At 37.1% G+C, this 26,648-nt stretch overlaps 1 protein-coding gene across 1 annotated transcript; it reads right to left on the bottom strand.

Moving 5' to 3' along the window:
- Positions 1 to 26,648, bottom strand: LPCAT1 (lysophosphatidylcholine acyltransferase 1). Its single transcript, XM_009886449.1, has 8 exons — positions 26,512 to 26,648; positions 24,793 to 25,007; positions 14,672 to 14,784; positions 13,102 to 13,162; positions 10,528 to 10,586; positions 6,243 to 6,277; positions 3,540 to 3,594; positions 1 to 87 (listed from the first exon to the last, which is right to left on the bottom strand). The coding sequence occupies exons 1-8, from the start codon at positions 26,643 to 26,645 to the stop codon at positions 1 to 3; spliced, it is 759 nt and encodes a 252-aa protein (XP_009884751.1). The 5' UTR covers positions 26,646 to 26,648.

The raw sequence follows: 26,648 nt of genomic DNA, 5'->3' as shown, positions 1-26,648 counted from the left end.
TTACTCTGCCATTACACGTCTGACGTTATTGGCATATAACACTGGATTTTTTCTTTCTTCTTCTGAAGGAACATACACGGGTAGAAACTGCATACAGAGAACTGAATTATACCAAGAATATTTAACATTTAAACAATCTCTATTATAGCACTATGGTGAAAAATGTATACAGTTTGTTGCTATTTACAAAATTACATTAACAAAGGTACTATAAAAAATTAAAAATTGAACTCTTAAATGCTTAAGGATACATCATACTTCTGTAAACTCATAAAAAAGTGACTCTGCTCATTTCTTACCTCATGGAAACCAAGCAGAGCTTTATCTTCCTTTCTTAAGTAGGAAAAGGATTTTTTAAATGATTTGAAAGCATTAGCATTTTCTTGTACAAACTTTTACAGCCCGTATTGTCCAGCCCTTTGCAGACAAACAAGAAAAGCACCTGCTACATGAACATTGTTATAGCTTAAATATTAAGAATTCAAATTCTCAGGACATCAGGTATTAACTGTTCCACCTGCACATTTTGAAATAATTTATGACAGCTCAGTACACATCAGAAGTGTTGTTGGAGGTTTTGAAAAATTTCTCCTTCAAATTGGACACTGTATATATATATATAAAGAAAAATTCTAAGTCAACACAGATGGCCACAGAATCACAGAACAGTTGAGGCTGGAAGCGAAAAATTAAACCAGAACTGCTGGAGATCTGCAACAGAAAAGCCAGCTTTCAGAATGGGATGGTCTATATTAAAAGATCTTCCAGCTTTTGGCTATGGTTTTAAGTGTTGATTGAAATATGATGTAAGCCCCAAGATCATGGCCAGTTTCACCTATAAAAACCCTCAAAACATCCCATGCCTGTCAAGTACTTAACTTCTCAGATAGAAGGAACAAGAAGGGATCACTCTGATTCCCACCACTGCTCAGTAAGAGACAGACAATTCCCTTAGTAGTGCAATGCAATGAGACAATTTATGCACTAAGTGAATAAAATGTTCGCAATCCTGTGGATAGCTTCAAGTAGAAACTAAATTTGTAATAAGCTTGGTTATATTTCATATAATTACCTATCAGTAAATACTTCTCAATAACTATAAAGTTAGCTGTATCTTCAGAATTGCATAATAGTATGATCCACAGTACCCAAAATGCTGCTACTAAACAGTTAGACAAACATCTATTAGAAGTAGTCAGCGATAGACAAATCTTTAATTTATCTGGGGTTTTGCTACAGTTATCTGTATATGCATCACTGCAATTGAAAACATACAACTCCTGTCTTCCAAGTTTACAAGCAGGTATGCCAGCCTGATGTGATGTAATATACAAAAGGGCAAAGACTGTGAAGCTAACAGGGAGGGAAAGATTGTTCCGTCAAGTTCCAAGCTCAATTCTATTTCTTTTAGTTTGACTTGCAAACTTCTATCAAGTCATTCATCCAAACACAGGACAAGTTTGAATATGAGGCAATTTCAGAGGTGTTCTACATGTTTGTGCCTAACTGGACAGAAATAGCACAAACATTTCAGCACCACTAACGAAATTAAGAACTCTCAGCTACTGTACACTGTGATGGATGTATGAACACTGAAGCTGACAGGCCAGAAAAACAAACTGACATGAGCCAAAACAAGCTATATGTGCAGGTGATCACATAACCTTTCTTCTTCACAAGACTGCTTGCATGTCAGTTCCAAGTACAGGATGGATGGGCAGGCCAATATTTATAGTAACCTACTACAAAATCCATATAGATGCTTGCTTCTCAATATACATGCTGGATGACATGTATGGTATGCCAGAACATACATATGCAGAGAAGCCCAGACTAACAAACTTCGGATCCTGACTGCTGGTTGTTAGACCTTAGGAGCTAGCATTTCATCAAAAACATGCTGAAGTTGTATTGTTTTGCTGTATATCTCCCTCAGCAGTAATTTGGGTATCAAGGCTGGTTAGTACGTGCTAGTATCCCTGTGCAGATGGAACAAAGCAGGAATAAAAGCCAACAAACTTTGGAGACCAGGGGAAAAACATGACTTTGAACACGGAGCAATACATTTTCCTCTATGTTGCTAAATCTGCAGCACTTCCTTACAAAAACAGATTCAAGAAGTAGCTCTCAAGTACTCTGCCTCATACTTGCGAGCAGCTTTGTAAACAGCTCTGCTCTTCTACCCTCTGCCAGCTCGTGCTTTAGTACACAGTATTTTAGAAAGTCATTAGCTTTTTTTTTTTTTTAAAAAAAAGACTACCAAAGATCATAACTTGTCCTTGTACAAGTTCTGTATGTGCTACAGAAACTCAGCATCTGCTAGCAGCTGCTGCCTCAAAAATCAAGAAAGCTCCACAGTGTTCACTTCTGTGTGAAAGAACCCATTTTACTTGCCTAGGGCAGAAAACTATGTTCCTGAGATAGAGCAAAAATCCTGCCAATCAGCTGGTTTGTCTTATCTCTGCATGAGGCAGTTGCTCCCTGGCCTTTCTACCAAGAACAGGCCACTGTTTTGGAAATAAGGGTTTAATTTATTTTTAATATACTATTAACAGCCGAAAACATGCAACTAAAGTGATAACACAAACCACAAATAGATACAGCTGTTCAGTGGCTGGTATTTTGTGCATTCGTTATTTTTGACAAAAATTTATAGCATAAATAAGTAAACACAGAGCACAGCAATGATAAATACTGTGATTAGCACGTTATGTTATAATAGTAACATATAGGTATACATAAATATGTAATAGTTCTTTCTACTAGTTTACCATGCCATCAGTAAGAGATAAGTAGCTACTTCATTATTTAAAAAAATGTAAGCGAAAGAACTGCAGAACATCTGTCAAATACCCTATATAAGACCCTTAAAACACCATACTTCACAAAAATGTAATTACTCTCTGTAAGATGCATAAAGACAGCAATTTAAAAGGAAAGGTTTTAATTGTTTTTGCAATTTTACTACAGCAGTCTTCAGTCTTAGGATGACAGTGTTTTTCTCAAAACAAACTGAAAATATACATAAACTTAATTTTTTTTTTGCATTTTCCAATTTCACATTCTGAACAGTGCAGCCTAATAAAAAAAATTATCCAGAAATAGTAAGTAACCTATCTGGCCTATAAGAAACCACTTACTATGATTTTTCTCTAGAAGATAGTCCCTATATTGTACATCACCATTCACAGACTTGGATATTTAACACACACAGTTGGTATACTCTCTGGAATAGCAGTCAGGCGATTAAAAGACAAGAAATGTGTTCACAGAAGACTCTTTAAACAGAGTTAGAAATCTACTCAATTTAAATTAGTAAGAAAGCAAAGCCTTAAGCCAAGTAGAAAACTGTATTTTGTTATTCCATTTTTAAGCTACATTTTCAGATACAGAAGCCATTTGTCTAAAATAAGTGCTATTTCAACTTTTTACAGACAGTGTCAAAATATGAAGTTTGAGTACAAACTTTTACTGCAGAATTTAGTACGATATTGTGTATTCTGATACTGCTCAGAATACACCAGGGTTTTTTTACTGACCTCAATTTCCACAGAATTGTGAAACTGACACAAAGTAAGCCACAGAATTTCTAACCTAAAGGGGGGGAAAAAAAGGAGAAGGATGGAGGAAAAAATTTACATGTAGTGTAACAGTAGTACATTATGCTCCAAAGTCTTCAAGTGACATTCCTATTTGTAGGTATGATCATATAAAATTAACAGAAAAGGTCTTTGAGAGCACTTTTATACATTACATCCCGTAAGGTAAAACAAAAGCAATTTACATTGAAGTTGCATCTTAAAAGATACCCAAAAGCAGGAAGACAAGCAGTAATATGATATACAGGTACTAATACACACAGTAGAATATGGTGTATGCACAGTGTGTAAAGAAAGAGTAAGTCTGTTCCAGCAGAACACTGTATTCAGCATAGTGTTGGCAAGGTTAATTATCACGACTAGGATTTTATCATTACCTTGCTTTGGAATCAAAGTTCATTATACTTCAGAAGTCTGTTAAGGAAATGCACTACGTGTGTTTTAGTACCCTAAGACACCAGATACTGGAATAAACTTGACCTTAGAAAGCAGTAAGATTCAAATCCAGGAGAGGATTTAGCAAACCTAAATTAGGGAGCAGCGTCAGTAGCCACATTTTATACAGTATCTCGGTAGTCACAGCAGTCAATCACTGTGAGAGGAGGGCTGGTCAAAATCCTCTTAGGCAGATGAAGTGCAGTTCCTAGAAGCATCACCCTACCCATTTTGCTATGCACTCATTCAGGGCTGCAACACATTTTTTTTCCCCTTCTTCCCTACTGAACTTCTAATACATTAAAGCAAAGACAAGGAGCAAGAACAACAGTGGAACTTGTTATTTGGAGTTTACGTCACTGACAGGAAACATTAAAGTCTGGTTTCTAGGTCCTTGTCCATGAGCATTAAAATACCTCGATAAGTTACAAGTAAACTTTTCTCTCTGCCAACTCCCTGTAATGCTCAAAGATTAAACCTTAAATTACAATATCAGTTTAAAAAACTGATAGAACCTGTATCTAACTGTCCTGGTTTGACTCAAGTCCAATGTAGAGAAAATTTAAGTTGTATGCTTTTGTCAATCTTTGTTTCCAATGTAGAGTCAGTTGATCTGCTCTGCATACTGTCAAACTAGTAAAAACCATTACTTCCCCTAAGTGGAAGAAAGTATATAGCTTCCATGTGACAAGTTTTCAATCCATTTTATAGACTACAACTTTGAACAAACAGCATACTCCCAGATACATCAACATTTCCAGATTAAGTTTTGGCTAACACTATGACAAAAGAAGAGAGACATTTGCTGAGACAGTGAAGACTGTATCAGTCTTAACAGTATTTCCTGCTAAGACATCACAAATACATTTTAGGTCAACTCAGGAGAATTAATCCTAATTAAGTAAAGCTGTAATTTAAACTGACCCAGTGAATTTGTATAACATCACATGCTGCTTCAGATTCTGATTCCGCTTAAATTTAATTTAACTTTATTAGCAGAGGTCAGCACTTCCAGATAAAGGTTTTCTACACATTAAAGTGATCTGAGGCAACACACCTACAAGTTCCTGCCCTCTTCTTCCTCCTTCTATGTATTCTTGATTCCTCAGGTAGGACACTAAGCTGGAAGTAAGCTGCTCACCTTTCTCCCCTCTGGCTGAGTTAATTTGCTAGATGAACTGCAGCACAAATGCAAGGGAGGAAGGAAGAACTCACAAGGAGAGAACAGAAATCCCTGCACGCAGTAACTGCTGCAGTACCTACTTACTCTAGACATTACCATGGATTCCTCTACTTCCAACATGATAATTTAATTGAAAGCTGAACCTTTAAAAGTGAACAATGATTTCCTCAAGTCTCCAAATCTAGACATATCCTTAATTAGACCTGGTTCCCAGTCCATTTGAAGGTGCAAAAATTAATTGACAACATTCTACGTTAGTTGAATCTTGGCTAATCCCAATGGTTTCGTTACTACTAAAATATATGAGCTCAGGTAGGACATTCAAAACAATAGTTCCCAAAGAAGAGGCTAATGGTAAACATAGAATCCGACTCCCTTTACTTACAGTTCAAAATTTCTTCTTTTAATCTTCATCTAAACATTTTAGAACTTCTACTCCAACCCCAAGGTGAAAATAATACTAAAAAAATATTTTTTTTAAACAAACAACTGCTTCATCTAGTTTTTTACATTATGTGAATCTGCTAAGAAACGTCTAGAATAACATTTTGCTTAAAAAAAATAAATCAAAGTTACATTCAGGCAAGATAATGGAAACAATATCTCCAAATTCCCTAAGTGGGTTGACTGTTTCTGTGCGACTAGACCATTTTCAAACAACAGCCGTACAGATTTTACACAGAAACAACAAATCAAGTTGCAGGCAAGAAAATCTGTAGACCAGAAGCAAGTTGCTTTACTACAGGTACTTGGCTAAAAAACAAACCAAAAATTGAAATAAAAACCTAAAATCCATTTTGCAAACCACCAAAATCACAGCAGCAGAATTACACTGTTTGTACCTGGATTCCTCTAACTGCATATTATCATAATTCGGGAATAATAGGCAAAAGACACAAATTAATCCCAAAGAATAATCCAATAACTAGCAATTACTACTGACTATATATGCTTATAAGACTTGTAACTAAAAACTAATGAAGGAAAGCAATCATGACATAAGCAATAAAATATAAACCACTTACGCTCCTGGCCCTTGCCATGTCCATGTGATTGTATCCTAAGAAAAGAAGCATGACAGTGGCAATTAATTATTGTACCTTAAACTTTTGTTATATTATAGATAGTATAATTGATGACATATGACTAAAAGGTTTTCATGGAAACTTCAGTGCCCTCTTTGCAAAAGTTCTTAGCTCCAATAGGAATTAGCCTACCCTTTATGCAGCTAGAAAATACCCAGTAATCCAGCTCGTAAACACAGAGTATCTATATTCATCAAACATTTAAAGATCCAGGGATTCTTCAAATGCTGCTAGCCTTGGAAAAGAAAGTTATCTACCATAAGCTGATGTTCCTTGATATGCACACTCTATGTGTATTTTCCTAACTCATCCTGCTCGACAGTGTGTCCCTCAAATGTCCCTACACTTTACTTGGACCTCCCAGCAACAGATACGAACATTCTGTAACACTTCTGAAGTGTTTGGGACCTGTAGAGATGACTGAAAGTCTGCCCAACTGACATGAAACAGCAGGATGAGTAAGACCTTACGTCTTATCTCAAAACAGTATTTTTTCAGTTGCTTTATTCACAGACAGCATACATCCACCTGCCTGATCCAAGAATGTAAAGGTATGTTATAAGACGTCTAAACCCACCAACTGACTCTCAGGCAAGATCAGCAGCACTTTTAGATGGCTGAGATGAACAGTGTGTAAAACACAAAGGGGACAAATAGCAGTGAAATAAGTGAACAAGATGCAAATAGCAAAAAGGGAACAGAGACCTGGAATTGAATATATAACAGATGACAAGAAGGAATATGACAGTAAAGGTCATTATATTTTTAACTGTAAGACTAAGAAACGGCATAGGTAAAAACTGTAATACTTGGAGATGACATTTAAGCGTAGAAGTAAGAATACAAAAGCCTGAAAATGAGTACCAAGCTACTCTTCTGACCAAATGGGGGGAGGGAAAAAAAAAAAAAAGTAAAGTCACAAGTAAAAATGAAAGAAAGCAACACAACCATAAAAGGTGAAAATCATGATTAATGCAATAGATCAACAGCTTGGACTAAGGTCAATATATCATGAACTACTACTAAAAATTTAAATCTTGACTTTCAACAATTATTTTAAAATCAAACCAGATACAAAAAAGAACAATTCTGTCTTTAGCAATCAACATACATGCATGAAAATAGACTTCTCCATGTAGTGATCTTGTAGAACTTTAATGTTTATAGCTGTACTGTTGAATTCTTTCTAGCAATTTTTATGTCTCTGATAATACTGCAAGTAAACACGTTATAGGGTTTGTTTTTTCCACAAGGAACTTTCATTTACAAACCCTGACCTTTGTAATGTAGATAGCTGACAATTTCTCCAATCAGAGACTAAATCTGCCACATGGCACAACAACACAACACTACAAATATCCAGCTCAAGTCTCTAAATTGCAATAGTGCAGAAGGAGAAAAAGAAAAGAGTGAGCTCTACAAAGGTACCTTGCCTGGGCAATGGATCACTGAACAGCAAGCAATCCAGCCATTGGGCTGACTAACTGGCAAGACAAACTCAAATAAGCCATGTATCTATTAACGATCCTGAGAGAAATTCGCAATGTGAATGTCACAGCAGACATGCACGCTTTTTCTCATCGAGAACATCAGGATGCAACAGGGATGATGGCTATAAATGCTCCATAAAGGAAACCAGGATTCTGGTCTGCAAGAGGCAGACCTATTTTGTAGGCGACTCCTGACAGCATATCCAGTATTTTTATGATAGAAACAGCAAGCAGGGGATAGGAAGCAGTATTTTCCGTACCTAGTTTAGACGCTTTTTATATTTATCACAGCTACCAGCTTATGCTTATGGAGAGCATCCACTTTAACAGCATTCTGAGTACACTTTGGAACTCTTGTGTCTAGATGATGAAAGCTTCAAATTGTGTAGAAGCATATCTTCCATAAAATTTCTATTCACACCAAGCTTAAAACAGCAGATTGGCTCTGTTTTTACATTCTCAGTAAACCCTGATACACCAAAGCTGCATCCTAACCAAAATAAACCTCACCTTCATGTATCACATCATATTCCTCCTTCCTCTTCTCATTCTAACATTGCTGCAACTCTTCTGCAGCCCCCAAGCTAATATAAAAATCAAATAGTAATAGCAATTATCCCCCCGTCATTAATGCTTAGCAGAAGTAGACCTTAGGAGGTTAAATGACTCAGTATGGCACTGAAAACTAAGTGTTTTACAGCAATCCAGAAGTAGTAGGAAAAAGTAAAGTTCCATACACAGATTTCAGGCCAACTCGGATAGATAGCTATAAAAAATATTTACAGATACTTTTACGATATATTGCAGTAATATAAAAAAATTATGAAAAGTTTCATTCAAATTTATATTTATTTACTTCAATGTAAAAAGCTTACAATTTCTGTTAATAGAGTATTAGGAACATTTAATACTAGTTTACAAACATTGCATATTATGTACTACAAGTAACAAGGACATTTCAGTATGAAAATGGATTTCTGACAATATTTGCATATTAATATTTGATAGCTTTATAAATAAGTTTAATAATAAGCAAAAGAAACAAGGTATACTGAGTATGACATAAGGCATGTGCATATTTGCAATTTAAACTGGTAGTGCAACAAAATTTTAAAGATATTTTTTGAAAATAATCTCTCTTCCTGAAAATAAACAATTATGTAATGAAAAGTCCCAGGCAACCTGCTACAATGCACTTAATATTATGTGAGCACAACAGGCGGCTATATTTGTCACAGCATCCACAAAAATAATTTTTGGCTTTGTTACTGCAAACTAGTTGACTGCTATCACACCTTGTCTCAGTCAAGAGCAAATAGTGGTCTATGTATATTAACTTTACTTAGGTTCTTTTCTTTTTTAATCAAACATATGTTTTATATCAACCTGTAAATAGAAAGAACAATGGATGGAAACACGTATAAAACATAAGCACTCAGGTACCAAGAGGAAACAAAATCCTTCCTCAGATCAAGGGTTTGTTAATGGACTAGTCAGAGAGAGATGACGTGAGAACTTCTGATGTGACACGCATCAGCAAAAAGGCAAGGTAATCCTTATTTTACTTCTGACGCTCCTTCCACCCTCCCCTAAATAACTTCTATTTTAGAAGGGGACAGACTGGACCCAAAAACAGCCCCAGAGGGCTCAAAAAGAAATTGCAAGTATAAAGGCTAGTAAAGTTCACTAGGAAGCATATTGTAATTAACCAAGGAATGCAGAAAGACAGGATTCTGGCTGCAGTAGGACAGGAAAGTATCTACATCAGGTAAATCGAATAATAATTAAAAAAATAAATCCCTCTTCTTGCAGGCTTGATCTTGAGGTAGATGAAGTGAGCTTTGTCTTAATTTGTTTGCCTATATCTTTACAAGCATTTGTAAAAACTGTTTAATTTAGATATTGCAAATAAACACTATACTTTGCATTTTACCCAAATGATTTATATTGAAGAACTACTCCAAATTACCTAGTGTCTAGCATTCCTTAGCCAAGTGCACAGTGCATGTAAAACATGGACAAGATGCCTTATAAAGGTGCTGAGGTCCTCAACACATTATTCTATTATCGTTTAGCTAGTTGTGTTAATTTCTGACTAACACCCCCACAGACAAAAGATGCAGACACATCTCCCAGCAATTAATGATATTAAGAAAACTCTGCAGCACACACTGCAGTAACAGGGAGCACATGGGAACACAGATCCTAGACAGAAATTGACTGAAAGAGGGTAGATTTAGGATAGATATTAGGAAGAAATTCTTTACTCTGAGGGTGGTGAGACACCGGAACAGGTTGCCCAGAGAAGTTGTGGAGGCCCCATCCCTGGAAGTGTTCAAGGCCAGGTTTGATGGGGCTTTGAGCAACCTGGTCTAGTGGGAGGTGTCCCTGCCCATGGCAGGGGGGGTGGAACTAGGTGATCTTCAAAGTCCCTTCCACCCCAAACCATCATATGTTTTTATGATTTGTCTTGTTGTTTGTACAGTTCTTCTTGCAACAACCTGAATAACTTCAAGCACTGTTTAGGAGTAACCTAATAAAAGCAGAAACATTTAAACTTTCTCAGTTAAGACTATATTGCTAGAAGCTCAAGGAATACATGCTTATCTAATAAGCATTTATTAATGCTTTCCAAATTTCTAAACCTAATTATCTAGCCTAAAAGATTTGAGAAGTGGCAACATATTAAGAGGAAAATACCCCATATTTCCAACTACACTGCACACAGAACTTACCAGTTTGTTTGGATAACGTAAAACCACTGGCTGTACTGGAACTCCAGGAATAAATGCTCCTAGAAGGCACATATGACACATAATTACTTTATAGTGCATTTTGGTACAGAAGAAATTTATTGCAGCAAGGAAAAACATTATACAATTAATGGGCTGATATGCATAATATGCATTAATTGATAGTGAAAAAATAAGATCCAAATGTAGCCTCAAAAGTAATCCAAAAAGCAAGCACTGGAGAATGACAGTGTATACCCACCTTTTCAGCAGATAAATAATTGAGAATGCATACTTACATTCTCTAAATTATCCTCTAACACTTACATAAGTTGTCATGTAAACAAGGCAAAGCTCAGTACCAAATTCAGCTTGATAAATGATTGAAAAAATATGCAGATGTGCAAGACAGTTAAGTCAATATATTCCCTGTGGTCAACAGTACTTTTTGGTGAAGAACCTAAAGTTTTCTTATGCAAAAGCTTTCTATTTTCAGCTGAGCAACGTCAATTTATAGGAAATTTGTAATCTCTGAATTAACAGAATTCATACAACTTCTATTCTGTGGCTATGGAAGAATCTAATAGTTAGAAAGTACTGAACTAGAGCTACTGTACAGAAGTATAACTTCATTTGATATGAAAATTACATTTCTAAAAAATAAGTAGCGCAAGATCTCTAAGTGTCATTTGCTGATCTTTAAGTGTCATTTGCTAATCATTGTCTTAGTTTCTAGCACAAAGATTGGGTAAGCATGATAACTATCTTGCTCAAGATTTCTCTAAACATCTTTTTCTCATAAAAACAATTAATTAATAAAGACAGCTTCACTCAAACTATGTTATTTATAGCAATTTACTAAGTTCTGCCTAGTATTTTGAGTAAAATTAAGAATGAAACGATGGAAGTATACTGTATTCTTAGCATTACATTTGCTTTACAGAATAATTGCCAAGATATAAAAGAAATATTGTTAATGGAGTATAAACATCTTTAAATGAAGGTTGCTTGAATGGGATCCTGCAGAGATTTTGTTCTTGACCCAGTGGTACTTTCTATTCAGTCTCCAAGACCAACATCCTAAGCAACTTTTGAAAGAATCTGAAGATGACAAAATCTGGGTGATGACACCACCACTGTTTAAACAAAGCTAGACTAGCTTCCCCTGTATGACTAGCTTGCACAAACACCAAACCAAAAAACTGCGTAGTAAAAGCAAGGAGTGTAGACCACATGAGGGAATGGCATCCTGAAAGCAGTTACTTGAATAGAGACCTAAAGTAATTTGATATAAGTGAGGAATCTTGAGGTAAAGGATTTCTGGGAGGCTGGATGGATACAGAAGCAGGTTCCAGTGGAAAAGTGAGACAGTCAAGAGATAGACAGCAGCATGTACCAGACCAGAGGAGAGGAAGACAGAGTGCGGATCTGAGGCAGAAATTATATGGTGCCTGGAATGTCTATGGCACAGAGGGAGGACAGGAAATCAGAGCTTTAATGACGGATTCAGACTGGTTTTTAAAGCATGACCAGGATTCAGGTGGAGAGAGGAGGAGAGGGAGAGCAAAGAGGGAAAGAAGCAGATGTTCTCCTAACCACCACTCATTCATCTAAAAAGGTAAGAGCTGAGAGGGGAGGAAGAAAAGCTTTCTGAATGTTTGTTCAGGAGACAATACCAAGATTCCTTCAGCCAAATGCATCGGTGCTAGGAATGACAATGCTGACTCATTGTATGATATTCTAATAGCAATATGTAAGTTGTAAGCAACATAAAATATAAGACACACAGTCAGACTAAAACACAATGTGCTAGGCAGAAACCTAGGAAGAGTCAAAAACCACATTCACAACTGCCTCACTCACTGCAGCCTCCTCATTCACCATCTCCCTACCTACATCAGAAAAGCAAGTTTACATTAAACATTGGTGGTTCACTGCAGTATTGGCATTTCTCCCTATTGTAACTGCAGTTCACAGCTGCAAAAATGTTCAGTTTTTCCATCCTCTGCTAATTTGATACACTAAAATGGTGATGCTAACCAAAAAAAAGCTTAGAATGTGGACGTCAAATAAGAAAATACTGTAAAAAACGACAGCCTCTGTAAAGTACCATAGTGGCAAGAGTCTTGTACCATCTCCACCAGAATGCACTCAACAGAAGAGCTGGAGAGGAATCAACCACATACAACACAGCAACAAATGCTGCATCAGCCTGATACCTTAAGCTTATCTAAATGCTGCATGACAGATCCAAAACAGGACAAGGAGAGGGCAAGAAAAATAGAAAAAGAAAAAAAGAGACAACCACAAGCAAAAACCCAGTAAGAAACACTAGTCCTCCACCTCATATGCATCTCAGAAGCCAAGAAAAAAATCTGAATTATCTAAAATGTTTAGCTCAGTGGAACTACAATCCTTTTGCAGCACCAGAGAATTTCTATTCCAGTTCCACCCTACTGCAAGATTTTTAACTCAACTTCTGCAACAGCAAGCACATTACAATGCAAGTGGTATTTTTCAGAAAACGAAGATACAAGAACATTCTGTAGAGAACAGAGAAATGAGCATCATACCTACCAGGCTTGAATGTAATTAGACAGGATCGGTTTGTGCAAGTGCCCTCTGGGAATATCATTATCTTGAAGTAAAAAAAAAGTTGACTTTTAAGATCTATTTCAGTGTGGATTTATTTATAAACACATATTTCCAAAGCTAACATTAACTGATTACAGTAAAAATGTTTTCAGGGAAAAACAGTTCAGTTAGAGAAAAAAAATAGTGCTCAAAGAAGTCAAGTAAAGTTCTGTCTTAATATTAAAAATATTTTTCTTTATCAGTGAATTTGCCTCTTTCTTGATGTCCAATAATAGTTCTATTCAATTGGAACATTGACAGCAACCAGAAACACTTGTGAGTACAACAGAAATTTCACAAAAGATTTTGGTGCTGGTAAAAATATCATATTCTGTTTTGCACCAAAATGCAATTCCTGCTCCCAAGCTTCCTGCTTATAGGCTAAGAAAAGGAAGACTTATTTTCGTGTTGCATTTATTACTTGGTATGTGCACAGATGTCAGAATGATAGAGGCTGGAAATAACTAAACAGAATTCTAACAAGGCAAAAAACGATCAAGTTGAATCGAATTCAGAGGAAGAGGTTAGACTTAAAAAAAAGTTTGACAGCAAAAAGCCAAGAACTGCTGAAATTTTGTTGAGTTACGGAACAAGACATTTAAAGGAAATAAATATATATCATAAGGGGACAAAGCAATGGACGAAAATTAACATCACTAGTTTTATTGACCACTCTGATACAAGCTTGCTAGATATTCTGGAAGTCACTTCAGCTCTGCAACTCAGTTTCTTTATCTGTAAGTAAGAATATTTACTTTAAGTGCTTTGAAATCCATTAATGAAACTCATGATGTGAAAGCTGTGTATCACCTTTCTGCCACATTATAACTGTTTATAATGTTTCTGTATTCCAGTACACAGATGTAACCACTGTAGTAGTAACAATGCCATGAAAGACATACTGGATCTTAATCTCAAAAACTCACAAGAATGCTTTGAATTTTTAAAATAATCACATGATTCTAGAAAACTGAGACCTTAGGTAGTCATCCCTTCCTTATTACTCTCTTCCAAGGCACATTGTAAATAGTCACATTTCAGGTGCAGAAAATACCCTGAGCCACTTATTCTAGCAATGTTTTCATCACATGGTCCAGTTGAGGTGTACTCCAGTTACTGGAACATCTGAATTGCTTGGGCTGTCTTGGCCAGTATTGCATCTCCAACAATGACAGTATGCCAAAACCTTGAGAAGGGGAAGAACACACAACACTCCTCCAGGTATGCTGCTGAGCACCCGATTATTCTCTTCTCAGCAGACTTTTTAAACCTCCTGTGTTCAATCCATTTAGCATCCCTTAATAGAGCTGTCTTCCCACTTACTTACCCAATGTCCCCTTGAAAAATACTGCAATGAACAGCTAGCGTTTTGTACAGATAACAATCTCACATTATATCTTCTAGGAAGGGGGGCATGGGACATCCCACCCCCCACAAACAGAAAGGTAAACTGTATATCCAAAGCCTGGAAATTCCAAACACCATCTGTCACACAGGAGTAATAATACAGTACCTGTGGCCATTTACCGTCAGACTGAGCACGCCTCTTTATCTCTTCAACAGTTTTCCTGCGAGAATCCTGGTCTGATCGAGATACAAATACTGGTCGGATGTATTTGATTAGAGCTGAAGAGGAAAGAAAACAAAAACAAGCAAACCAACCTTTACTTCCCCTTTGTTTGAAAAATGTTTTTCCCCCAGTGGTCCTCTGGACAAAAATTTTGGTACAAGTACATAACTACTGAACTATATTACACTGCAAAACTTAAATACTCAGCTGAATTATTGCAGTTCTATTGAAATACTTTCATTAATTACTGTGAGGAAAACCATTTGCACAATTTTGGCACTTTGTACTTGTTCAATTTTTAATAGACCAATACATATACATCACAGATAATTTGAAACATGATTGTATGTATTATGCATAGTTTTCTGCAACAAAGCAGCTGTGGCTAACTATAGGCCATTTCCTCCTACCACAAAAATCACAAAATCTATAGCCAACCCCAACCCAGCAAAGTAGCAGGAATCTCCCTAAGCAAGTGCTTCCAAAAGAGATCCTGTTGGTCAAACTGTCACTGTCTTTAGATCTTTTGTTTTCCATGACAGCTCAGCTTTACTGGAGGTACACCATCAAAGATATTCCACGCACTGATTATTTAATCTTTTCTGGGGAATCAGCATCAAAGGAAAAAGGATGCTTATTTTCTGTCACCTGTTTGCCTGTTCCTCATACTAGATGAGCCAGATCTCAGGCATCCTCTTCCTGGCTCAGTGGGAAACCTCTCATACATAGCCAGAAACAAAATATGAGCAAGAATCAGAAATCAATCCATAATATCCTCTCCATGCATGTCTGTCACAAGGACACTGACGACCATTTACAAAATAGTAAGTAGCATATACAACTCTTTTGCAGTGTGAAAAAGCACTACAAGAGGAGCATCTTCAAATATACTACTTCATACTTTAATTTAAGCAGGTTGTCTTCAAATACCTTTTTTATCATTTTTGTATCTTGTAATCTTATTTGAAGGTTCAAGAGTCACCATTAGCTATTCTATTTGCCCAAAATAAAATACAAAATACAGTTTTCATATTTCCAACCACCGCGAGATGAGTTCACTGACACTAGCTGTATAATCTTCTTTTGTCAAGGATAGATTTGCTGCATTAATGGATCAGCCAGTGCTTAAAGTGTGGAAAAAAACCCAACAAACCCAGCACAACGGTGTAAGGAATTACAGTCCTGTACTCAGCAAAAGGTGCTGGTTCTGGTGTTACCCCACTGCCTGTTTAGCCAGCAACTCACCAAAATCCTTCTACAGTTCTTTGAAACTACTCTGTCATGTTTTACGAGTTCCCAAACATTCAGCCAACCTCAGAAATACTGCTTTTATCACACAAGTTGCCAAAACTTAGGAGACAGTATATCAGAGAAAAGTTACGATACTCTTGCACTTTTTCCTACATGCCTGCTCTTCGACAACATCCATAGAACAATGCTTGCTAGGGGAGTAAAGATCATCATGGGCCAGCTGGGGTTACCGCTGTGGAAAGGCGAAAAAAACCAAACAACCCAAAACAAACCCCAAAACAACCATACACAAAAAAGAAAAAAAAAAAACCCACAAACAAAAAACCAGAACAAGCAATAAAAAAAAAATGCAAAAGAAAGCATACTTGGTTTCATAATTCTGTCATTTTCTTTCTTAGTGATGCTGATCCTGAGTTTCCTCTACTGCTGCGAATCAGTATTCCGTAGCAAAATCAACATTATCAAGTAAAAGAAAGCAAGAAAGACTCAAATACCCTCAGCCTTCACCCTGAAGTTTCTTTTACATTAGGCCCAAATGATGGAACGCGTGATATCAGGCCAAGGAACGAACAAGATAATTCCAGAGCTCCAAGACTCTTATCTGAGGATACACTGCAAGCAGGGTCTTCTTTATAAGACACAAAATTAGGCAAGCAGATAGATTTTACTTAGGGCAGTATGATAGAAACATCATACTATAGACAACTTACCAATTTTGAGTCTCTAGCCACTAATGTAATCTATATCTAAAACTGCACAGGCAAGCATTGTTAACCTGGAAGCTTTACTGTTTACAACCTTCCCAGAAGCAAGTTACTGCAATGTTACCAAGCCACAAAATAACACACTGCAAGTTATCTTACAAATGGGCAACACCACAAACACTCACACACTCACATACAAAAAACAAAAAAAAACCCCAAAAAAACTATTAAGGCATTCTGAATAAGAACAGAGACAACTGAAAGCTTGGTTTCCTGTGGATTTGTCCTGCCTTTTAAATTATATGATACAAAATAGGCTGTAAGTTAAGTTCATTTTTTTTTTTTCTTTGTGGTTCACACACTATTTTCATTCACTATTTCTTTCAAATATGTATGAAGCCATCACTATTTCAACCTATCACATCAAATCTTAACCTAATAGACAGGCTGATCATATTAAGTGTTGCTTCCTTAGGGATCAGACTAAAAAGCTGACAGAATTCTTGTTTTAACATTAAACAGCAATTTAAGATCCTGTAAGACACCAACTATCAGCCCTGTAGTGGCTAAGTCCAACAGCTTAAGTGAAATTGAAACTCTCAGGCACCAGTAAAAACTGAAAGTACACATCAAGGGAACTTGCCTTTCCTCATATACTCTTTTCATAACCACTTTTTAAAACAGAGCACAAGACTATACAGACCTTTACTCTTACCCCATATTTTCATGCTCAGTAAATAGACAGGAATCTGAAAATTCAAAGGCTGTACCAAGTCGATCTGTGCAAGAAATAGTCATGAGCAGGGTCAAAGGTCTGTAAAGAGAAGCTGAGAAACATGCCAAATAGGTGCACAAGATGAGATTGCAGTCAGAAGTCAAGTCAAAACATAGTGAAGCCTGGGGACAGTACTGTAAGGTAGTATATGAGGCAGGGAATAGTGCACTGACTTTGCTCTAGTCCTGCCGAGCACATAGCAGGATGCATGAAAATGCTTCAGACAGCTGGCATACTGAGCAGCCAGAGGAAACAAGCAGAACTGTGCAATATGCTTCATAAACAGAACATAATCTTAAACTTCTCTGCTCACTAATTTAACTCTCCAAGACCGACTGTAACCAGACAGTGAAGACGGCAGCTCAAGCATTCAGAGATGCTGAAAGGTGTGGTTGCCTACCTCCTCTCACTCCATTAAAACCACCCTTAAATTATGAATTTAAGGGCAATGACAGACAATCCCTCAATTCACATCATTGACCTGGCGAGTGTCATTATTCCAGCTTTTTCTATAGCAGCCAGTCCTACTTGATGTAGTCACTCTCATCCCCAATTTCAGCTCATTACAAGCAGTCCTGAAGACAGGTGACACATCGTGTACTCCACCTTCTTAAGCAGGTGCCTGCAATTTAAACAATACTGCCAGTAATTAATCAAAACCTCTGCCTTGCAGGCAGCCAGAATGCCACAGACATGCTAACTAACAGAAAGTTGGTCTAGCACGAAACAACCTTTTTTAAGAGAGCCTGCAAAAATTCAGTATTGCTTTAATTAATTGCAGGGTGGCAGATCCAACTGATTTCAGAACCATAGCTCCCATACAATCATTTCAAGCACCAGCTGATGCAAAAGCAAAAAAAAGTTTTTCTGATGAGCTGAACGCATACAATTGGTGTCAATGAACTTCTCAGGATAACAGGGGAAAAAATAAAAAATAAAAATGGTATTTCACCTCTCTATTTCCAGCCAAATATGTGTGAGGAAACCTTGTTTCAAATCAAGACATGAAATGCTATTTGACACACAATAGAAGGAAGTATTGTAACAAACCATTTAAATTATGTTTGTCAGTTACAACCATATAGTAAAGCTACACTGGCAGCATCACCACTGGTCTGTAAGGCATCAGAGAACAGAAAAAGCAATGGAATAGCAATGTGGCCCTAAATACTGTTTTCCTACACACATTTTTGAGTAGGCAGTTACATTTTCACCACTGTAGTAACAGCATTGGAATAGCAGATCTGCTGCAGAAGTAGAGAATGCTGAACCTGAGGCTTTTACTCAGCCTCTCCCCCAAACAACACAAAAACCCAGCACACACATTCCTCTGCTACACTGAGATGGCAGCCTATAGAGCCAGTACAACCACGTCTGTTTGCATTTAACATGGAGGCAGGCTGTGTAATACAGGTAGACTTGCATGGGATATCCATTTACAGTATTTACTCCTTGATGGGTAAAAATACAAATTATTTTCTAATAACAGTTGTCCTCTTGTGCATTCTGTATTTAGGGCTTACAAAAACAAGAAAGTTAAAGTTTGAAAAGCAGTATTTTGTGCTTAGTTTTTAAAGAGGTGCCTTACTCAAATGAACATGCTCACAGAGTTCTGAACTCACAACTCTTCTAATGAAGTAATATCTAACATGAAAACTGATCTTTTTTGGAGAGAAAGATAAAAAGAAATGTGCAAGGGGCTCAAAAGTCTTCTGAAGGTTAAGGGAAAAAAAACATTAAGGTTCCAGAATAAAATGGCTTCCTGTCTATATGGACACACAGACACTAAAAATGGAAAAAAACTCAAACACACACACACAAAGTTTTATCAATCCACAAAATTGAAGTCAGCCAAAATGAGAATCTTTTCCACCTGGAGTTACATTGCTCTTACAGAAATAGTGTTACTGTAGTCATGGGACTTTAAGTGAGATTTGTAAAGTTAGTGGTAGTATCTTATTAGAGCAAAAATCATGCACATAGACTTTTTTGACCCAAACCTGAACCAACCACTAAAGGTAAATACATGCCAAGAGCAACAACTCTGAGTTTGACTAAATACTTAGCAGACAGACCACCTGACAGAACAGATACCAAGTATTCCTGGTATAGAGGCAGTGTTAATGGGAAAGTTCTCCCTATTGCCAAAGAGAAAAGTGGGAAACATGCAGTCTGTACAAAAAGGAGAGGTCAGTAGTGGGAGGTAAATAATGAGTGTTCTCTTTAGCTTTAACAGAAGTAAAGTCAGTGGTATTTGGGCTGGTCTTTCAAAATGTGATCTATTTCCTTTAAGGACTTCTTGAGGGACAAAGACCCTTTTCATACCACAAGGATTGCTGTTTGCTCTCACACCTGCAATACCTGTATGAGGGCATGGCTGTATGTTTTAGCTTTCTGCTGCCAGTCTAGAGAGTATTTTACGAAGCCAGTTTTGATGGTTTGCAGGTTTCCTATATACTGCAGTTTGTAACTTCCATAAATGATATTAACAAGGATGCTTAAAGAAAAGTGATGGCAGTTCAGGCATCCCGGCAGCATTTTAAATAAGAAGTAATTGTTACTGAATTTATGGTGGAAAAAAAAAAAAAATAAATCCAACAAGTCCAGGATTCCAACCCAAACAATCAAGGCATACCTTTAATACACAGGTGACAGTGTAACTACATTAAGTCTCTCCAAAAGAGCTCCTGTGAGGATTGAAATACTGCAGGACCATATGGGTGCCCACAGCCTGTAGAAAACATTGAATTTTGAAATGGAAGATCTTAAAGGAGAGGATGACATGGATAAGCTTGGCAGTAACTTCAAGATACTCCTCAGAACTGAGGAGCTCATTTGTGTACTCAAGGCAGGCTACTATGCCAACATAGCATAGGATGTTGGCATTCAAGCTGGTGACCTTAACAGTGTTTAAACTGCTGATTTACAGTGTATAAAGAGAAGCAGCCTGCGACGCCTTCACTTACAACATGTTTTTTCATAAGGGGTTTAAGGAACTGTTTTGATGAATCTCAGAAGTATTTAAATGGAAGATCCTCACTGAGCAACTACAGGTCTACCACAGTTCTCCTCGTGTACTCTGGAAGGTTGGGGCAGGAGGGAGCAATTGGGGTGTATGATCAGGTTGCATAACAGAGCTGATGAGTAAGTAATTTGGCATCTTTTGAAGTTCCCAGATGAAAACATACCCAGCTACCATAGCATAAAATATTTCCCAATGGATGACTTATTTCTTGTCTTTCAGTCATGATGCTCAAGAAAGGCCTATGAAGCTTTCAAAAGATGAGCTTGAACAAAAAAAATCTTAAGTTTACCAGATGTGGAAAAACACACCCACAATAGAATTGATAGTTTTTACAGCACAGTAGGATTCTCCCTTCCCCTACAGCTCTTCTGTAATCTGCCAAGTACAAATTACCTCCTTCCCCTTTATAAACTTAAGCTAACATATCCCCCCCATTCATTTCACAGGTACCAACTTCCTCTCTTTTTCAGAAGGTCAGGTTACAGATGTTGAGAAGTTGCTTAAATTTTAAATTAGCTTATCACTTTAAATTCAGTTTTTAAAAGTTCAGAACACAGATGTTTGAATCACAGAAGTCGTCCAACAAAATCCCCACCAAATCATACTTACTGACAAACCCCTTTTCCTTCTTACTGAAGTATTTCTGCAGTAGCACTGACCACTTCAGCAATGAAAAATAACTGTTACCCAGATTGCTTTACCAGCCAAAAATAAGGCAGAACAGTCTAACTGCCCAGAATTTATGCAAAGAGCTTGTTCTGACTTCAAGTGGGGTCCAGTAGACAAAACAGGAAAGTTTAAGGACCTGTGCTGATGAATGAACTCATCTGACTTCTTCAGCCAATGTAAGGTGCAACAGATTCCTAGATGTCACCTGGAAAGCCATTGTGCAGAAATACACGTCCTTCAGCTTCATGGTGATGCAATTTGTCTGTTCTGGCATTCTCTTCTTACCAGATACTGACTTTATTTGGTCATCATTGAAATCTCATTTATATTTGGGCAAGCAGTTCCCCCCCAGAGCTCATTAACCTGATGTGTGTGCAACAAATGGGTAATTGTCTTCATTACTGACCAGTAACTGAAGGGGTCCTAACTTTTCTGTCACAGCAAAAGAGCATTTTTAAACTTGTTTTTTCTTTTCTTTGTCTTCTGAAAAGGAGGAAGTTGTCCGAGAGTGTCACAAGGCTTAAGTCTGCTTCTGAAATTGGACTTTGTGGTCCAGGAGAGCTACCTTCAAGTTAGAAAGCAATAAAACACTCATACACAAACACACTTGTGGAATACTTCCAGTCTCATAAAGAATAGGCTTTAAATCATCTGGACTTAAAAGCGGATCAAAAGCTTAATATTCCATGACTGGCAAACTAAGGGTACAATAATACAAGCAGTTGCTCCAGAAACCTATTAAAATATTTCCGGAACCAATTTTGGTAACCAGTTAGCAATCAGATCTTTTTGTACCTGCTAAAGCACCTGATCCCTCTGGTACACAATGTACAACGTCCTGACAAACACTGTCATTTCATCAAAAAGCCAACTTATTTTTATTATATTTGGATATTCTGGATGAAGATCTACTCTTCACCCAAAGTCCTCATCCTTGGAAATTATCTTCCAATTTCCTCTGCTGCTTCATTTTTTACATTGTGACATCTGCTTGGAGTTAAATGAATGTACTTTATTCAAAACTTCCCAGAAGACTCTGAATAACTATTAACAGGACCCAATTAAGAGATCACAAGGTTAGGATTATCAATACCTGGCTCCAAAACTTCACTGGACATGGTACTACAAGTTTGCAATATTTACAAACCTGAAGAATATAAAACACAATTCTGACCTTTCTGGGATAAATTCTAGATGAATGTCTTGAGTGCTGACAATTTACCATGCAATTCAAGAAAAACAAAGCCACCTTTTCACAGATAGCATAAGAGAAATACCAGTGGTCCAATAACATGAAATACAATTTTGTGTGCGTGTATGTAGAGAAGTGTAAATAACATTCGAATTAAAATACTAGATCAAAGGAGGAGAGACCAGTCAGTACCACCTGCTTCATAGAAAACCTCTTTCAAACAGTAAAAGAAAAAATAATAAAAAAAAAATAATCACAACTCCACTCCACTGCAAAGTTTTCATTAAATTTTAAGCCCAACTAATCGTTACAGTGATTACTTACGTCTCTGTTAAGGTCCATTTATTATAATAACCCAAACTGCTGCAATTAACGTTGCTCATATAAAAGTATTCCTCTAAAAACAAAATAGGTTTTTAAACTCTGAATCCCAGTTACAACCTTTACCGTGCCCCTTCTCCATGTCATTTTTCTGAACACTTCATAAGGGACTACAATAATTTTGGTGGCTGCATGACATAAAGTGAATGTAGCTGCAGCTATGCAGGACAAAACACTTATTTACTTGACTACACTGTACATTCCAGTAATGTTCCATTAAATCACTACATGTAGTTTTCTGGGTTTTCTGTTTTTCTGTAATTGGTTTTGCTCACACATGAAGAAAATCCAGTGAATAATTTTAAAAATTTATTGTAAGTCTAGACTTTCAATTGAATCCTGTAAAAATACCTTAAAATTAAATTAGGTATATAGGAAATAGTTTGAACTACTCAATGTGCATTATTAGTGCTACATTCAGTGTAAGTACAACCCTTGTACCCCTACAGATTCTCCTCAGGCTTTCCTACTAGTCCCCACCGACCCTACTACATGGGATAGTTAGACAGCTGTTATAGCATTCTGTCAAAAGCCATTCTGCTGTTTCATCACATTTTAGTAACACAACATGGCCCAGAGTTACCTCATCTATTTTAGGTCATCCAAACAGTCCAGCGACAAGTAAAGCAGAGGTCCACATGGGCTACTTCATTTTGTTGAGCTACCAATTATTAAAGAGTAAACTGAGTCAGCTGAGAAAGAAAACAAATATGTCTCTGCTTCTATGGCTGGACTGCTGCTAAAGCCCAAGTTGGCCTGGATACACCTATACTGTGCAGGAGTGTCAACATACCATCCCACAACAGTATCTTCTTTCAGTATTGGACAAGGGAGTTCAATTTCTTTTTGTTTTCACACTATACTTGTTTGTATACATTTGGTTTTAAAAACACAAGCCTACACCCTTTTTGTTCAAAGCATCTATTCATTTTTACACAGATTTTTCACTGCAGCAAACTTTTACGAAATTTTGTTAGTCAGATATTCAATGAAATTGAGATACAGCTACAGTTCTGGCCTGAGCTTCACCTGATAGAAAGAGACCTTTATATCATGAGATTCCCTACGTGAAGCCCCCAGCTGTAATCACTCACCATTTGTGGCCATATCTCAGCTTCTGGTTTTGAACATGTCCTTAAAACTACATTGTCTAATGAAATTTTAGGGTGTCAACACCAACAGCCCGATTTCACTTAGTTGCAAAGGAACTCAAGTTTTCTGTACAGACTTTTACTTTGGCCTTGGGTAGGGACTTTAATTTAAAATATTTTGTCCTTTTTGTGCTACCCTTAAAATCTACACAATGAGACACAGGAAGATTCTTTGAAATTTGCTGGTCCCTAGACACAACATGGTGGGTTTCTCCAAAATACTTCCACAGAGACTTTGGTTAGAAGTCTACAAGCATCTAAGCTTTTTTTTTTTTGGCACAACTGCACCAAAAATCACAGGTCTCTCTCAGGCCTTTGTGAGAATCTACATTCCGAAGATAACATTCAAACACTGCTAACTTGGGCATCTGCATTTCTTATGACTAAATCTGAGCGCACAACAATCTGTTCTTGGTCATCTCTCACACCCTGCCTGAGACAAACTTATTAATGCATGAAGGACTAGCATCACCCCCTCAAAGTAGGGTACCATTCAGAGCAGACAACATTCCTAAAACATATTTCTGGGATGGCACCCCAACTCGCACCAAGAAAGAAGTTTTGGGGGACTCTCTCTATAACCTCACCCTTTGCTTCTATAGCCTCATACTAACTTGCTTTTCTATTTGTCGGGTCTTAAAATCTTGCAATTTCACTGCAAATTTAACCATGAGTTCTGTAGGATTGTTTTGACTTTGTATAACGATTCAACTTTGGAGAAAGGGAAAAAAACAACATCTCCCTCAATGTTTTCTATTGACTTTCAAGGTAGACCAGTAAAAAACAAAAAACAAACCTCACCATAAATTATAGCTAAATTTTCTTTGTGTTTCAGGCCTTCTCATACACAATCACTGAACTGCCTAAGTAATAATTTTTAATTGTTCTTGAAGAAATTAAGTATCTACCAACTTACTTCCCCAAACAGGAATATCTTTGCTTTCAGCTTTCATCACAATGGAGGCGAAGGTCATAGTTACTGGAATAGCATCAAAGTAGGAAGAATGGGGAGCCACAGTTAATATTGCTGCTTCCGCCGGCAACGCCTGTCTGCCTTTTACATTTATCCAATGGAATCCACCAGCAAGCCACATCATTCTCATGATTGCTTTCAGCAAAATATCCACTATCCTGTAAAAAGTTGAGAAAAGAGTTATGCTGCCATGGGAATACCTTAAAATAATGAAAAGAAAACGTTACATAAAAACTTTATAAGCATGACAAAAGTACAGGTAGGATATGCTGCTTAAACAGAGCAGGAACGCTGCATAGACATTTTGTTTTCTCTTTCTCAGCAGATTTAAGACCACTTTGTGGGTAAGTTGCCATTCAATTTCATTTCATGCCTCAATATGAATGCTTTTTAATCACAGTAAGATTAGCATTTATTTTACCACTAAATTAATTTTGATTCAGACTATGACTGTGGAGTTTCTTCTATACAACATCTAATAATGCTTTCTAGTAACACCAAAAAAGCTCTAATAAACTGAGTCCTGAAAAATGCTATTAGGATATTGCTAAAATGCAACGGGTTCGAGTTTACCCAAACAAAACAGTGGAGAAATGTAGGGCAGAGATGCTCAAACATAGAAATACCTACAGAACACATCTGGGGAGCTGTGGAAATATTTTATTCTTCCCTTCTCCCCATCTCCTCCTTAAGTGCTTTGGGATGTTTGGGGTTTTTTTTTAGTGGGGTTTTGTTTACTTGTTTTTTTAAGCTGACAGTCATGAAAAGAGAAACATTTACTTTGAACGTACACAGTGCAAAAACCAAACACCAGAAATTATTATACTCACAGGGACTGGAGGCTGGAGAGCAGGGTGACAGCAAAAACTAGATGAAATGGGGGAGGGACAATCTAAAAAGCTTCAAAATAACTGTATGCAAGATTGAAGGCAGTCCATTATTTCTTTTGCTATTACACAGATACCATTCCAAATTAAATGCAAAGTGACATGCCTCTGTGGTTCTCAATCTCTTTCTCTCCTGTGATGCAAAATACAATCAGCTTCCCTCATGTTAGTGCCAGCTCCTAATTTTAAAGTTGTCTTAAGAAGAGGTGATACACTCCTCCCTTCTTGCTCCTCAAACAGCAGTTTTCATGGATGGGTGAACACTGTCTTACATTCTACCTTAATTAGCATTCCAATATCAAAGCAAGCAGAGACTTACTAATAAGCACCAAAGCATGGAGTAAGACCTAGAGAATCAACAGAAGTGTTGTCAATTCATCACAGGGTAGCAAACAATGTGGGAAAGCATTTTAAAACAACAATTTAAAATATGAAATCTGGGCACATTCCATACTGTCAATCTTCATAACAAGAAGGTGACATTACAGGAATAATTGAAGTTGAAGGATGTCACAATGAACCTTCACACTACAAAGGTAAGAGGCCAGACATGATCAATTTTTCTCCCTGTAATTCCTGGGACACCTGGCAAATCAAACAGTTAGGGTATTTTTAGTTTCTCATTCGAGGGAAGTGTTTAAATAATAATTTTTATGGTTTTCTTTTGAAGAGAAAAGCAGGTCTATGGGACAGCTATCAGGTATTTCCAATCTTCTCGATTTCAAACTGCTGAACTAAATGATTCCCTCACTATTTCACCACATCAGTGACTTACTTTCGCCACCAGGAGAGGGGCTTTTCAAGCTCTTGCTCATCAGATCCCATTGAAGCAATGAATGCAAAAGGCCAGGCGAGCAACATCATAAAAGCAGCAAAAAAGAGTCGGATAGGAAACAGAGTCAAGGTCATGAA

Source organism: Charadrius vociferus, unplaced genomic scaffold (assembly GCF_000708025.1).
Source record: "Charadrius vociferus isolate BGI_N301 unplaced genomic scaffold, ASM70802v2 scaffold6, whole genome shotgun sequence".
NCBI lineage: Eukaryota > Metazoa > Chordata > Aves > Charadriiformes > Charadriidae > Charadrius > Charadrius vociferus.
This window is presented reverse-complemented; position numbering and strand designations above follow the sequence as displayed.

Bases quoted from the DNA above. Each gene is read 5' to 3' on its own strand.
- LPCAT1 (XM_009886449.1), bottom strand. From the start codon at position 26,645: ATGACCTTGACTCTGTTTCCTATCCGACTCTTTTTTGCTGCTTTTATG. The intron at 25,008-26,511 runs GTAAGTCACTGA...AACTTTTTACAG, and splicing joins CCCCTCTCCTGGTGGCGAAA to GATAGTGGATATTTTGCTGA. The intron at 88-3,539 runs GTCAGTAAAAAA...CTCTGTATGCAG, and splicing joins ACAATTCTGTGGAAATTGAG to TTTCTACCCGTGTATGTTCC.